Genomic DNA, 15,831 nt, shown 5'->3' with positions numbered 1-15,831 from the left:
GCCGAGCGGAGGCTAGAATAAGCTTTCCTCCCTTTTCAGTGGAGGTTTTTCTTACATATTGTGTTTCTTGCCATCAAAATTTCTTGGTGTTGCTTGAGTGTTCTATATTTAGCGTGGCCACTGGAAGAGGAGTTGGCAGCGGTTTATTCGAGGAGTACAATTGATGCATTTGATGGAGGTAACATCCGAGAGATACCCATTTCTTTTGCAACTTTGTACATGGTTGTATTCCTCCAGGCCGCATAGTGATAGAGGGAGTGATGCTATGGAAAAGTTTCTCTTATGTCGTAGTGAATACATTCACTGCTCATGACGGCAATTCGATAAGGATGCATGTGAGCGACATGGGCGCGTTAATTCGCAATACACTGAAGATGTGCTTTATTTGCAAACGATTGATCCGGCCTGAGGCTCGAATTATTTAGTCGTTTCTAGCCAGATTTCCTAGACTTTCTAGTTATGCCCCCGTGAAAGGGCTTCACGCTGTAGTAAAGGCTGTCTCTTATGCTGTTTACTTTATTTTTGGTATCCTAGTTGTGCCTTTGTGGATATTCGGAACTGTAGAGGTATTCTGCATGTTCGCTTTTGAGGATGAATGGCATGTGGTGTGGGCACTTTTCTTGGTAACGGATAGGATAAGTAAGTAAAGACTTTAAGAAGGCGACTAAAATTAATTTATATATCCGGTTGTAATGCTTTCAACAACTCTTCTAAATATACATCTTCTAGCAACCTGGCTATGATTCAATCCGTCTTTGGAAACCATTCCCGAGAATTCCGGCTTCGGCCGAGATAGGGCAATCCTGCCATGTTGGCGAGTTATGCGGTATAATACATCCAAGGCCTCACAAAAGGTATTGATCTCCTGTAAAATGCATATGATGCGAATAATGCTGACAGATGTGCGTAGTCGGCTCTGTAGGCTGAGCATTGTCCGGCTCACGCTCGCAGGAAATGGCCAATCGGAGGAGGCGTAGTTTTATAATACGTGCATCTAGACAGCCAGAATCCTTGTCATATACACCAGCTGATTTCCACCCACTTCCACCTTACCAGTCTTATAAACCGGCTGAACTCCCAAATTTTACTCTCACCATAACCCTTCACGCCTACGATCACACTCAACACCCAATCCCTCAAACTTTCGCGTTCATTGATCCGCAATGGAGTCTCTCCTACGCCAATCGCGGTCCATGTGTCCATTCCTCTCGAAGACGTCTCCTGCCACTTTGCGCTCCTTATCCACCACCACTGCCGGCCATGATGCCTCTCCCGGAGGTGGCAGCATGTCGAACCTTCAAGTCTACGCTAGACGCTGCCCCGTCATGGGAAAGGCCCTCGCTGTCCAGAGTGCCCGCACTGGAAATACTCTACTTGCTGGTGCTTATGGGGGCATGAGGGCATACCATTCTCGCGCTGGCAGAGCTGGATTGCACACTTCTACCTCGAAGGAAGCCCAGACTGTCAATATTGAGGACTTTGGCTCAAAGCAAGGTAGGTTTACATATGTGTTTCTATGCATGAGTTCCGAATCCGGAGGCAGGAGTAAAATTTTGAGTCATTCAACTGACTTGCGATTTTCCAGTCCCCTTCCCTCAGGCTGCTAAACCACCTGTCGCTCGTACTAAACATCCAGTCGGGGTCCCACCCAAGCCCAAAGCGGCCAAATTCGACTATGATGGATTTTACGAGAAGGAATTGGACAAGAAGCACGAGGACAAGTCGTACCGCTACTTCAACAATATCAATCGTTTGGCTAAGGAATTTCCCCGCGCGCACATGGCTTCTAAAGAGGAGAAGGTCACAGTTTGGTGCTCCAATGACTACCTCGGTATGGGTAGAAATCCGCACGTGCTGAAGACCATGCACGAGACACTTGATACTTATGGCGCTGGAGCTGGAGGAACAAGGAACATCTCCGGCCATAATCAGCATGCTGTTGGTCTTGAGAGTACCATCGCTAAACTCCATGCTAAGGAAGGCGCTCTTGTCTTCTCGTCCTGCTATGTGGCGAACGATGCGACTCTCGCGACTCTGGGAAGTAAGCTTCCTGACTGTGTTATTCTCTCCGACAGCATGAACCATGCCTCGATGATTCAGGGAATCCGCCACTCTGGCGCAAAGAAGATGGTATTTAAACATAACGATGTCGTTGATCTGGAAGCAAAACTTGCTTCGCTTCCTCCGGAAGTTCCGAAAATTATTGCGTTTGAAAGTGTGTATAGCATGTGTGGTTCGATTGGACCCATCGAAGAGATCTGCGATTTGGCGGAGAAGTACGGAGCGATCACCTTTTTGGACGAAGTTCACGCCGTTGGCATGTATGGACCACACGGTGCTGGTGTTGCTGAACACTTGGACTATGAGGCGCACGTTGCTGGTAAGCCGACAGGCACAGTTATGGACCGCGTTGATATTATCACTGGAACACTTGGAAAGGCATATGGCTGCGTTGGTGGATACATCGCTGGGTCTGCTAAGTTAGTTGACACAATCCGTTCTCTAGCCCCTGGCTTCATCTTCACAACTTCCCTTCCGCCGGCCACAATGACCGGCGCTAAGGTGGCCATCGAGTACCAAATGAACTATCAAGGTGATAGGCGTCTCCAACAATTCCATACCCGTGCAGTCAAAGATGCACTTGGCGCGAGGGACATCCCGGTTATTCCCAACCCAAGCCATATCATCCCGGTCCTGGTTGGCAATGCACAAGTCGCGAAGCAGGCTAGTGATCTCTTGCTGGAGGACTGGGGCATCTATGTACAAGCTATCAACTACCCGACTGTCCCCGTTGGCCAAGAGCGCCTGCGTATCACTCCCACCCCTGGACACGTGCGCGAATACCGCGACCACCTGGTTAAGGCTCTCGACAGCGTCTGGTCCCAGCTGGGCATTAAGCGCACCAGTGAGTGGGCTGCTGAAGGTGGCTTCATCGGAGTCGGTGAAGCTGGCAAGGAAAAAGAGCCTTCGCTTTGGACTGACAAACAGCTGGGTGTTGATAATGTTTTGAAGGAGATGAAAACTGGCCAAGGCGCTGTTGGTGCCCTTGAATCTGTCTTGGAGAGAGAGCGTAAGGCGACGGCTCAGGCTGTCAGTGCCGCCGCTTAGTGGGACATATTAAGATGATCCCATTTACTCCAACTGAGTCACTCCTTTGAGATATGGTAGCTATGTAGTAGCAGCATTGCGATTTGCACTAATCGCACATTTTCGACTGAGATATCATAGCCTTATGATTTCTGCAAAATATTCCCTGCGGTGCATAAAGTATGCATAAAGTATGCGTGAAGTATACGTGAAGCCGCTATGAAGCGCGGCTTTATTCTGAAACGTTCCGTTTTTAGGAGCACGTGCTTGCAACTCCAGCTGCTCCGTATCAATCTACATAAGTTCACGCCAAGATATGGCTTTGATGGTGAACTAGCTTGTAGCACTGTAGAACATTTGTGACTTCATGGTAGAAAAAAGTTCTCTGCCAAATCCCCTGCGATTCGCTTGTTCAGAGCAACTAGTGAAGCTGGATAGGCTTCTATTGTCGCTACCGTTCATTGTTCTTTGCTGCTTCCAGTTCCGAGTAAGCGAGCTTTTCGCGACTTCTAGGCAAACCCTCACGATCCTCCATTTCCACATCGACGATCTCGCCTTCGTTTCTTCTAATACATTTCTCTTTGCGCTCGTGCCTTTTGGGCCATACGCCGGAATGCCCATTTGACCGGTCGCATTTGACTCCGCCCGTTTTGCATCGAGCCTGAGCTCCGCAAACGCTTCAACCGACCCGGTGCAAGAACACAGTGAATGCGAAACATAAAGGAAATTGAACCTTGCGCCCTTCCAGGCTACCAGCAGAAGGAGGGTAGCCATGCCGCCTAGTGGAAAGAGGAAGAGAGGAGATCGAACATACTCACAAGACAGCAATGATGGGTCCAGGCCATCCCCCCACCGACCACAAAACCTGAACCTTGCACAACAGAATCAACAGAACAATGCTAGAGGTGGGAGACGAAGTATTCGTGGGGGTGCGCGAGGAGGTTCAACTGTTCCCCGGAGTCCGGTCTCTACCTCAAATCCTCAAGCTTCTCCTATGACGGGGCAAGGCATGTCTCCTCCACCGTTGAGCCTCACTTCCACTAAAGGCACGTTGACGAATACAGCTTCTCCCGCTGTACCTTCAACTCCAACAGAGCGATCCACGACCCAAACCTCTACCGCTCAAACTGTATACTACTACGAATACTTGTCTGATGAGCACGTCGCGTCATGGCGTGGAGCGGGACGGAGAGCGGCGATAGAGGCAGGAGCACATGCACAGGCGGAAGGGGATACTCTGGCGCTGTCTTCTTTATTTCAAGAGCTCGTGAGAGCAGGTTTAGATGGAAAACTAGACCCTAAAGACATCGGTGCCGTCGTGCAAGAGATTTTGGCATCACAATTCGCGCCTGGGGTTATGGATCCAGTCTCGCTCTTCCTTGATTGCGTGAGCATCTTGACCGAGGCCGATACTTCACACTCACACCTGAAGATCATGTTATCTGAGACTGGAATCGATCCACAGCGAATGCGAGCGGAGCTTGAAACGTCACTCCTGATTGCTCTACCTCTCGTCCGCCCTACTTTCCTCAAAATGGCTATTCGGAAAGGGACACATGCGCTGTATCGGCAGTCTGCCTACAATCTTCTGCGTGAGGAGAGTGAGGGGTACTCGAAGTTGATGACGGAATACTTCACAACGGTCAACAGCGAACCACCATCGGATGCCACCATTACAGACACGTTCCAGAGAGTCAAGGCTCTTATTGGAGCTTTCGATCTGGACGTTGGTAGAGTTCTCGACATCACTCTAGACGTGTTTGCGAATCTCCTTGTTAAACACTTTCGGTTCTTTATCAAGTTGCTTCGGAAAAGCTCTTGGTGGCCGGAACAAAAGACTATGGAAGGCATAGAATGGAAAGATCAAGGATTCTCATCACTTCCCAACTGGGCTCTCCCAGGTAGTCCTATATGGCACACCACTGAGGAAGAGAAAACACGCCTGGCTGACTTACGGACGAAGCGGGATCAACAGTTCTGGTCGCGAGTACAAGTGGTTGGAATGAATGCCTTCTTCGAACTTGGTAGCCGTCAGATAATTAGTGATGCTTCTGCATTAGAGCTCAATAGCGAAGCCACCGAAGTGGACACTTCAGGCCCCGCTGACGCCTTAGCAAAGAAGAAAAAGGATGAAGATATTCCAGACAGCGAGAAGATTCGGAAATGGACCCGAAGTTGGATGGCATTTACTCGTACTCTACCCCCTCCCGGTAATCGAATAGCCGCACAGCTGTTGGGATTCAAGCTCCGATTCTACGCCTCAGACGCCCGCGATCCTCATGACACTCTTCCAGATAACCTCATCTTCCTTGCCGCTCTTCTGATAAAAATTGGGTTCATGTCACTTGTCGATCTCTATCCTCACCTCTATCCGCCGGACGAGGCCATGCCAGCACTGAAGGAGAGATTATTGAAGGAGAAGGCTGAGAGAGAAAAGAAGAGTCGATCAGGAGGGTCCAACAACGCTCTCGCCAATGCTGGTGCACTTAGCGATGATACGGTGCCAGCTTCAGTGTCTCGTTTACGAGAGACAGATAGCAGAGCTTCTTCAAAGCCTGAATCTGTTGCCGATAAGGGAACACCGACCAAGATTGAGGAAGAAGAGAAGGAGAAACTACCCGAACCAGCCGATCAGAAAACCCACCTTCTTCGAAGTCTTCTCTGTATTGGCGCTCTACCAGAAGCGCTCTACATTCTCGGACGCTTTCCCTGGCTGCTAGAAGCCTATCCCGATTTAGCGGAATACATCTACCGCCTCCTCCACCATTTTCTAAGCAAAGTCTCTGAGCCAGCGCGACCGTTAGCCGATGATGAGAGCGCTAGAGCCCCCAAGAAGTCGCCGACTGATGAATCAACATCGTCCAAAAGTCAGTCTCGAGCGACTGACTTTCCGCCCCGTAAGACTCTACGCTGGGCCCAACTGGAGAAGAATGACTCTGGCGATGGCATAGACTACCGCTTCTACTGGGAAGATTGGGCAGATAACGTGCCTGTATGCCAGTCTGTTGATGACGTCTTTCTTCTCTGCAACACGCTGTTCAATCTAGTAGGCGTTAAAGTCGGCCAGGATCCTACCCTTCTAATCAAGATGGCACGGATAGGCAGGAAGAACCTCAGCGACGATCCTTCAGAAAGTAATGTAAACCGCTGGGTCGAACTGTCGAAGCGTCTTCTGGCACCCGCTCTTTCTTTCACCAAAAGAAACCCCGGTGTAGTCAATGAGATGTTCGAGTTTTTCAAATGCTTCCCCACCCATACTCGGTACGCTATTTACGCCGATTGGTACGTCGGCCCGGTCTCAAGGCTCCCGGATATGAAAGCAGTATTCACTCAAGTGCGTTCGGAAACACGGGATGTCCTGAAACGCATTAGTCGAACTAATATCAAGCCAATGGCGAGGGCGCTAGCCAAGGCGGCATATGGCTCACCTGGAATTGTTTTCCAAATCGCACTTCACCAGATTGAATCCTATGAGAACTTGATCGACGTCGTTGTCGAATGTGGAAGATATTTTACCTATCTCGCATACGACGTCCTCACCTGGAGTCTCCTGAATTCCCTCGACGGGGGTGGGAGAGAGCGCGTCCAGGCTGATGGCATGCTTACCAACTCATGGTTGAGAGCATTGGCAGCATTTGCAGGAAAGGTGTTCAAACGTTACAATGTCATGAGCCCTACACCAGTTTTGCAATACGTCAGTCACCAGCTTCGGCTCGGAAGCCCCACAGACCTCGAGGTACTCGAGCAGATTCTAGTTTCAATGGCTGGGATAAGATCCGACGTCGTTCTCAATGATGCTCAGATACAAGGAATGTCGGGTGGCGAACTCCTCCGGGCACACACCCTACAATATCATTTGGGTGATAAGCGACATGAAGCGAAGTCTCCTTCTAAGCGCCTTATGAGGTCCTTAATCGACACTGGACTTGCTGCTCAATTGCTCATCGCGATTGCCCAAGAGCGACAGGCGTACGCTTTCCGCGAAGCTGCAAGTGACGCCCCGTTGAAGGTTCTAGGCAGTAATCTTGATAAAATCCACCAACTCTTTGCTCAGTTTCTTGATGTGCTCAGAAGCAATCTTCCAGTCAAGGATTTCGACGCTGCAGTACCTGATGTTGTCAGCTTGATCTCTGAATTTGGCATCGAACGTAGCATCGCTTTCACTATATCTCGCGAAAGCATTGCCCATGCAGTCGCAGAATCTGCTGCAGAGGCTAGAGCCGAGAAGGCTGAAAAGGAAAAGGCCAAGAAAGAGAAGCAGGCACGACGCGCAAGCCAAGACAACCCACAGACTAACGGCGATGTTGAGATGGGTGATGCTTCAGGATCTGGGGTAAATGGAGAAATTTCAAAGAGCGAAGAAAGCGCTGCGGATGCAGATATGAAAGATACCCCCAATACTACGGAAAGCGCATCACCGACAACTACGACTCCAGCTCCTATAACAAATCTTTCGGGGGACCCTTACAATCCTGTCCTCAAAGGGTTGATGGATCGACTAAGACCCGTTGTACCAAGCGATTTCGAGCAACGCTTCAGTCTCTCATTCTATGTCACCTTCTGGCAGCTCTCGCTACATGATCTGATCCACCCTACAGTTGAGTACGAAGCGGCCATCAAGTCGCTACGAGACATGATGCCAAACAACGAGAATCGCCGGGACGTTAGCATCCAGGGGGTGAGGAAGCGAGATGCTGAGAAGAAGCATCTCTTGGATGCACAGGATCAGATTAGATTGGAAATGAAGGCTCACATTCAAACCTACTCAGAGGTCAGGAAACGTCTCAAAGATGAGAAATTCCACTGGTTCGATGGCTTCCCTATGGTCGACACCAAATCAGAAGCTCTCCACGATGCGCTTATCCAAGATTGCTTCCTACCGCGAATTATGCTTTCTTCTCAAGATGCGCACTTCTCCTTCATTATGATGAAGTATCTTCACTCTTCAGGCGTTCCTGGGTTCAGGACCATGAAATTCCTTGACCAGTTCTTCCGACAAAAGCAGCTTACCGCCCTCATATTCCAATGTACGGCAAGGGAGTCAGAGAATCTTGGTCGCTTCCTGAACGAACTTCTCAAGGAATTGAAAGGCTGGCACGCGGACAAAGCCGTCTACACTCAACAAGCACATGGTACCAATCAGGAGCTCCCGGGATTCGGCAGAACCTTCAAACCTGACAGGACTCCAGCCACCTTCGTCGACTTTGAAGACTTCCGCCGAGTGCTTTATAAATGGCATTCTCAGCTGTTCAGGGCACTCGAAGCTTGTCTTAAAGGTGGCGAATATATGCATATCCGAAACTCCATTAACATCCTCAAAGCCGTCACCCAAAGCTTCCCGGTGGTTGACTTCATGGGAGAGAAACTCAACAAAGCAGTAGAGGATCTCTCCAACTCGGATTCCAGAGAGGATTTGAAGCTATCAGCTCAGTCCTTGCTTGGCGATTTCAAAAGAGGACAGAAAAATTGGCAGATGCCTCAGGCATTCCACGTCGTAAGACAAGACGATACTCACAGCAACAAGGCCCCGGAAACTAATAAATTGCAGAACAAAGCAGGACTCAATCCGCCTCGAAATGTTAGCCGAAGCAATTCTGAACGGTCCACTACACCGCAGCCTCCGACTTCAAGCTCTCTAAAGCCTCTTAATGCCACGGCACCCGAGTTCGCCCCTAGGTCTACTTCCCTGTAAGTCGCTCCGATGTTCTCACTTATTTCGAATTCTAATATCTTTTCAGCAGCAACGGTGTATCAAAGCCAGCCTCTGCCGGAAAGGAAGTTGAAGACGGCGAAGTCGAGGACGAGAAACGGCAATCCATATCAGGTGCAGTAACTGGAGTCACGCAACCAAAGGACAAGGAACCAGTAAAGCCTGCTACTAATTTAATTGAGCACAAGTTGGCTATACATCCTCCGCCAGAGGATACAGACTCGGCTGGTCCTACCTCTCAGCCACCGGAAGGGAAGTTTGCATCAAATCTTCCGGTACAGACCTCACCACCTGTCACCATAGGTGCAAGACCAGATAGCAGAGGCGCAACAAGTCAATCTGCTCCAGGTCGAACACCACATGCTTTGCCCAATAGACCGGAGGCCCAACCCCTGCGAAATCGGCCATCCGATCGACCAGGAGATCGGCCAGCGGATTATCATGGGCATAACAGGCACGATGGGCGCAATAACGCGAACGCTGAGTACGGCAGGCTAGACAGGCCTGAAAATAATTTTAGAGATTCCTTCCCTGATAGGCGTGACCAGTCCCCAGGACGCCGCAACCGACCTAGAACTCCAGAGAGGAGTACACCAATGGATCGAGACCGTCGCGATCCTGGTTGGGCAGGGAGAGAAAGCCGAGAGTATCCGGATGACCGTGTAATGCGACCACCTCCACGGGATCTTCGAGCACCTGGGGCGAGAGATTCGGGCTGGGGAGAAAATCCCAGAGACTCTCGAAACCGACCGCTGATGGACTCCCGAGGACCTCCTCCACCCGACAGTCGTAACCGCATGCATTCCGGCGCACCTATGCCCCCTCCTGGCACTAGTCCATATCATGGATCAGGTCGTGATGCTCCACTCAACCAGGATCGTGCTGGATTCAAACAGCAGACTGACCGACCGTCCGGGAATCCACCGCCTTATGACCGTCCTCAAAACAACGATCGGCCTGGGATGAATCCGGAACGAGTTGCTATCATCGAGGTAGACAATAGAGGCCGGCCAGAGAACTTCAGATCAGACCGTGATGTCCGCAGAGATCGAGGGTCTAGGCCCCATTCTCCTCGACGAGGTGATGAGCGTGGTCCCCCGTTCCCGCCTCGAAGCGACGCACCTCGAGACCCTCGCGATCACCGCCCCGATGATCGTGGTGCACCACTAGAGCGCCCTCCGCCGCATGGATATCCAACAAGCCGCGATCGACGTGACGAGCCTAGCGGAAACCCACCCACTGGACCACGCGGAGGTAGAAATGAATTCTCTGATGCACCTGCCGGTCGTTCACGCGATTTGTTCCAGACTTCACACGCTCCGAGGCCACCAGTGGATCCTACCCATGGAAGGTTGAATCAGGACTTCCCACTTCCACCGCGACCGCAAGCTCAAGATCCAAACTACGGCCGTCTGAATGCTTCTACAGATAGCATACCATCTGGACCACGTGGAAGGAATGCTGCCGGTCGTGGCGGACGCAATTTCACTGCTCCGCAACCTCATGGTTCCTCGCGCCTGGGTGATTCTGGGCAGATACCATCGTCGCCAGCTGCAGATCGTCCGCCACCAGGTGCACCATTTTCAGACAGACGAGAGCGTGATCGTCGTGAATCAGGCGCATTCGATCAAGCACAACCCTCAGCTCCACCAACTCCTGTCACAGAACAGTCTGCTCAAGACATGTCAAGCATTCATCCAAGCCGCCTAAACCAATTCCAAGCTCCTCCACTCCAAACCGATATTCCGCCGCCTCCACCTTCTGGGCCTCGCAGCTCGCAGCGCACGCCACATGCTGGTCCAGGGCCACCTCCTTCCACACGCAACCCACCCACCGGTCCAGCGTCATCCAGTGAACGTGGCCCGAGAACTGAAGACAAGCGCTTCGCCGGTATCCATAACGTGCTGACGCAAAACACGTCATCTAGCCAAGGCGGCTCCTTCGAACGCAGCGACCGCAGCGAGCGCAACCCAGACCGCGGTGCATCGATTCGCGGCCGCGCCAGTCGACCGGGTGGCCACAGCGGCGCCAACAACACCGGCTCCGGAGCCAACACTTCCCCGGCCGTCTCGCAACCGTCGACGCCCAACGCGGGCCGCTTGGATGCCATGCCGAGCCGTCTTGATAACAGGCCTGACCTCATTTCCGGCCGTGGCGCGCATGGCGAGAGCGGGTCGCAGGATGACGGGCGCTCAGACAGCCGCAGCCGGCGTGAGGGAAGGCGCAGCGAGCGGTCTGGGCGCCATCGCGGCAGCCGCTCGCGCAGCCCGGCGAAGGGTGAGCGCAGGGGCGAGGAGAGAGCTAGCTGGAACGAGGAGTCTGAGAAGGAGAAGCCGGCGGAGCGGGAGCGCGGCTCTGGTCGCGAGAAGAGAGGCGGTGGGGCCAGTGATCGGGATGGTGGACGCCGTGAGCGAGGAGACAGGGACAGAGACGGCGAGCGCGGTCGGGAGGGTAGAGAGCGCCGAGAGCGCGGGACTCGGGATGAAGGAAGACGGGATGGTGGTGCGGGCAGAGGTGAAGAACAAGGCCCCAGACGCGGTGGGCCGCCTATGACTGAAGGCGAGATGCCTGTATGGGGTGGCGAGGGCCGAGGAGATGGCAGAGAACCTGACCGGAATGGCGACGCGAGACCACGAGGCGGTGGCGAGCGGAGGGAAGACAGGGAGAGGAGGGAGCCCCGAGGCGAAGGGCGCGATGGACGGAAGAGAGGGCGTGGAGGAGATGAAGGGTCCCATGGGGACAACAAGCGGACACGGCGATCGAACTAAGAGGCATTCGAGGCTCATATTCCTTGACGCGGACAGCCTGTCAGACTTTCCATTAGACTTCGGAGAAGATCTCTTGTGTGTCTGCATATTGCTTTCTGGCTACAGCTTCCTTTTTTCTTCTCTCAGAAATCCGGCATGGGCTACGGAGACTAACAACCTGGACTAAAATCACACTGCATTGGAACCCGGCGTTTTATTCACCACAAATGTTGTCTCTTTCCCACAGCTTTTTCTCATATCTTGGGCTTTTTTTTTGATGTGTGCTGCATCAGACGGCGCAAGCACACACTACACCTTTCGGCCGGAAACCCCACTGCAGATACTTGGAGGCTTTGCTCTCTGTGTTTGCTTGTGTTCTCTAAGCGAATCTTGCCCGGTTCTTCTTTTTCTAAACTACTGTGTATTACAAGGGCTATTTAGGTGTAATAGATGAGAGGGAGGATGTCGCCCCTCTGCTTTGAGAGACATTCTATGCGGTTTTGGGACTTGCTGTGCTAGAGTGATTACCATAAGGTTACCTCTACTATTTGTGCACAAACTCTTGGCGTACAGTCCCTTGGCCTTCTCTGGTATATGACCCACTCAGGTCGTGGCAGGGCGATTCTGCTCCTTTGCCGTCTGATAGTTATCCTCCCAACTTAGCCCGCTGCACAAGGCCCCAAGGAAAACGCAAAGGAATTTGTCCAGAGATCCTCGATCGATTTTTCTACGAATAGCGCGTCCACAATCGCTATACGTGGGCGAGAATGTATGCTTCGCCCTTCGCATCTCAATCAGCATCCTGAGCCTCCTCCCGCTCCCTCTCCCTCTCCTCCTCGTCCACCGGCACGGGAAAGCTGAGATGTTTCCAATCCTCAATCTGCACAGCAAATAAATTAGCCTCGTCTCCCGAACCCCTCGCTTCCCCTTATCGCCAAACAGACCCAGCAGGGCCCACTCACCTCCTCAATAATGCTCCGCAACCGATCCCTAATGCTCTCGACGGCATAGCTCCCCAGCAGCAGCCTCAGCGGCGGATAGCTGCAATGGCCAAGCTGCCACACCAGCTCGGCGCTCTTGACGGCGCTCGTGGGCTGGCGGTCATTCAGCCACTGTACGACGCGCTTGGCGTGGCCGGCGGGGCTGCTGGTGCCGGCATAGGGGGGGCTCGCGGCCTTGACCCGGAAGAGACCGTAGCGCTTGAGGCGCGGGGGCTCGGTGGGGCCCTCGACGGGCTCGTCCAGCCGCACGTGGCCCGGCTCGACCAGCGTCGCTTTGATGTTGAACACGTCGATCTCGTACAGCATCGACTCGATGAGCCCTTCGACGGCGTACTTGGTCGCGCAGTAGGGCCCCAGCCCCGGCACGCCGAGCGCGCCGGACGTCGAGGAGAAGATGAGGTAGCGGCCGTGTGACTGGGCGCGGAAGTGGGGCAGGGAGAGCTGCAGGATGTTGAGGGTGCCGAGGACGTTGGTCGCGAATTGGTTGCGTAGGTCGTAGTCGTCCTGGTCTTCGCAGGCGCCGATGACGCCTGGAGGGGTTGGTTAGCACAGGTCTGGGAGGGTGTAGGAGCTCTGGCGTTGCGTGAGACTAGGCTAGTTGGGTTGGGCTGGACGTACCGTAGCCTGTGCAGCTGTTGAGTGCGGCGTTAGCTTTCTAACTGTACGTATAAACCCAGCTATGATTGAAGAGGGTCACTTTGCGATTATATCTATGTTCCCCCAGTGCTCTATGCTCGTCTTGATTACATTGTCTACCGTCTCCCGCACTCGTACGTCGCACAGCAGACCTAGGCAATTGCGCTCGTGCCACCGCTGCATCTGCTCCAGTGTGTTCTCCTGCGTCCACCCAACCGCGGTGCACTTATCACCGTGTGACAGTATCGCGCGGATGAGGGAGCGGCCCATATGGCCAGTTGCGCCGAAAACCTGCACATTGAATGTAATAAGCAATTGGCCCTCTCCAGTGGATTTATGATAGCGGGGGAGAGTAACAGCCGGGGCATACGATCCATGTCGCCTGTTTTGGCGGATTTAGCTCGGAGGGGGGTTCGCATGTCGCAGGCAGACGCAACTTCGAGTGGTGGGAGGCGGCAGCGGGAGAAAGGCTGGTGCTGGCGGCGCCGTCCATGCTTACGGCGAGAAGGATGGGTGGTGATGTGGGGATGGTGTTGAGGCTTGCGTAGGGCTGAAATGCCCGATTTGACCGCCTTCGGTATGCGTTCATCAACTTTGACAGCAACACCACCAACATTCTGTGATGCTGCAGAGCGTGCCATTCGGGTGACTATGGCTGCGGGCAAAGGTGAGCAATTGTAATGTTTTTATAGAGACATTCTTCACCGCTAATACAGAAACAGAACAGCCGCCTCAACCTCAGGGTTCTTCGTAAGTCCATAACTGCATCTCATGTCCTCCGCCAGCTCTACAATTGACACCCCTCACTACAGCCTTTCCTTCACTCAAGGCTTCCTTCTCGGCCAATTATCCATTGTACTCCTAATATTCTTCTTCATCAAATTCTTCATCTTCGGCGAACTCCCATCAGCCGATGAACGCGCACTACACCTATCCTCCCTCCGCCGCGCGCGCACACTCGCCCATCAACGCTCACGCTCTCTCTCCTCTAACATCCACACTCACCCACTACGACATAAGGGCTCTCGCTCTGTGATCCGCAGCCCAGCCACCAGCACCAGCCCCACCGTAGCCACAATCCTTGCAAAAACATACTACAATGTGAAACGTCACCAGCCCGAGAGTTTAGACTGGTTCAACGTGCTGATAGCGCAAACAATCGCGCAGCTACGCAGCGACGCAAGACAGGATGGCGCCGTGCTGACCAGCCTGACAGAAGTGATGAACGGGCCCGGGAAGCCGGACTGGATTGGCGAGATCCGGGTCACGGAGATCGCGCTCGGCGACGAATTCCCGATTTTCAGCAACTGCCGCATCATGGCAGGCGAGGAAGGCGGGCTGGGCTCTGGGGGTAGCGGAATCGGTAGCGGGCCCGGCGACGAGGGCGGCCGGCTACAGGCGCGCATGGACGTCGACCTCAGCGACGTGATCACGCTGGGCGTCGAGACGACGCTGGTGCTCAACTACCCGAAGCCGCTCGTTGCGGTGTTGCCCGTCGCGCTGGCCGTCAGCATCGTGCGCTTCTCTGGCACGCTGTCCGTCTCCTTCATCCCGTCCTCCCCGTCCTCGTCCTCCACGCCCTCAAATCCCTCAAACCCTTCCAACCCCTCTGCCTCCTCTTCGTCCGCACCACCAACGCAGCCCGAGACCCAGCAGGGCACCGGCGCCCGCCCCACCACGCTCGCCTTCACCTTCCTCGACGACTACCGGCTAGACCTCTCGGTGCGCTCGCTCGTCGGCTCGCGCAGCCGCCTGCAGGACGTGCCCAAGATCGCGCAGCTGGTCGAGGCGCGCCTGCACGCCTGGTTCGACGAGCGCGCCGTCGAGCCGCGCTTTCAGCAGATCGTGCTGCCGAGCCTGTGGCCGCGCAAGAGGAACACGCGCGGCGGCGACGGCGATCCCGACGGCGATGTCGCCGTTGAGGACGACGACGAGCCGGAGCGCGAGCGCGAGCGCGCGCAGCAACGCAGGACTGGCAGCGCGGTGGGCGAGAGAGATGCTGGGATGCGCTCGTCGGGGGAGTTTGTCCCCGCGCCACAGCCTACGGGGTTTGAGGTGAGAATGGAGGCTGAGAGCGCGAGGCTGCGGGAGGCGGAGATGCGGGCCGGCGAGAGGTTACGGCCCGATATGGAAGGGATGAGGTGGAGAGGGGAGAGGGAGAGTAGGGGGGAGAGTAGGCGCAGTGGCGATTGGAGCGGTATGCCTGGTGCCATTCCGGGAGTCATCTCTTGATGTTGAGTAAAAAATACTTCTTTGGGGTTGTGCAGCGTTTTACGTCGGCAGAGAGCGTTCAGCAGTTCTCCTGGAAGCATGGGCTGGCGTTGGGTATCATGAATGCATCTGAGCGGACTGTAAGATACATAGGAAGAATTACATCACCATGCCAATGGACTGGCATAATCAAAGCAAATTATATTCTGGTATCAGGTTGGTTCCAAGCACAAAGCCACCACGTCGCGATCCTGTCCAGCCAGCGGAGCCACCTCCGAGCAGCCCGACATAGAATACTGGTTCTAGTATATAGAAAACAGTGAAAGCAAGCCATAAATCGCCGGCCCCAGTCTCCCAACCCTCTAAGCAAGACAATGCTTACAGAAGCTGCGCAGCCAGCAGAGAAAAGCAAATGAAGTATAGCCGCCCTAGACGCCGA

The 15,831-nt window shown here is 53.7% G+C and overlaps 4 protein-coding genes across 4 annotated transcripts; 3 read left to right on the top strand and 1 right to left on the bottom strand.

Moving 5' to 3' along the window:
* The first annotated feature begins 1,026 nt into the window (after positions 1–1,026).
* K441DRAFT_654869 (5-aminolevulinate synthase-like protein) lies at positions 1,027–3,259 on the top strand. Its single transcript, XM_067647751.1, has 2 exons — positions 1,027–1,494; positions 1,586–3,259. Exons 1-2 carry the CDS (start codon positions 1,164–1,166, stop codon positions 3,106–3,108), a joined length of 1,854 nt encoding a protein of 617 aa, XP_067507482.1. The 5' UTR covers positions 1,027–1,163; the 3' UTR covers positions 3,109–3,259.
* A 600-nt stretch (positions 3,260–3,859) lies between these two features.
* K441DRAFT_674647 (uncharacterized protein) lies at positions 3,860–11,565 on the top strand (the record flags this gene model as incomplete). Its single annotated transcript, XM_067650774.1, has 2 exons — positions 3,860–8,775; positions 8,826–11,565. 2 exons carry the CDS (start codon positions 3,860–3,862, stop codon positions 11,563–11,565), a joined length of 7,656 nt encoding a protein of 2,551 aa, XP_067507481.1.
* A 769-nt stretch (positions 11,566–12,334) lies between these two features.
* K441DRAFT_545942 (short chain dehydrogenase/reductase family protein-like protein) lies at positions 12,335–13,674 on the bottom strand (the record flags this gene model as incomplete). The annotated part of the gene is made up of 5 exons (XM_067642838.1): positions 12,335–12,424; positions 12,507–13,075; positions 13,164–13,177; positions 13,243–13,472; positions 13,552–13,674. 5 exons carry the CDS (start codon positions 13,672–13,674, stop codon positions 12,335–12,337), a joined length of 1,026 nt encoding a protein of 341 aa, XP_067507480.1.
* A 124-nt stretch (positions 13,675–13,798) lies between these two features.
* Positions 13,799–15,671, top strand: K441DRAFT_340423 (uncharacterized protein). The gene is made up of 2 exons (XM_067641264.1): positions 13,799–13,848; positions 13,904–15,671. The coding sequence occupies exon 2, from the start codon at positions 13,953–13,955 to the stop codon at positions 15,411–15,413; it is 1,461 nt and encodes a 486-aa protein (XP_067507479.1). The 5' UTR covers positions 13,799–13,848; positions 13,904–13,952; the 3' UTR covers positions 15,414–15,671.
* Positions 15,672–15,831: the final 160 nt, after the last annotated feature.

The sequence above is a fragment of the Cenococcum geophilum genome, assembly GCF_001692895.1.
Source record: "Cenococcum geophilum 1.58 unplaced genomic scaffold K441scaffold_8, whole genome shotgun sequence".
In the NCBI taxonomy this organism is placed as follows: Eukaryota; Fungi; Ascomycota; class Dothideomycetes; order Gloniales; family Gloniaceae; genus Cenococcum; species Cenococcum geophilum.
The sequence above is the reverse complement of the archived record's forward strand: the minus strand, read 5'-3'. Positions and strand labels throughout refer to the sequence as shown.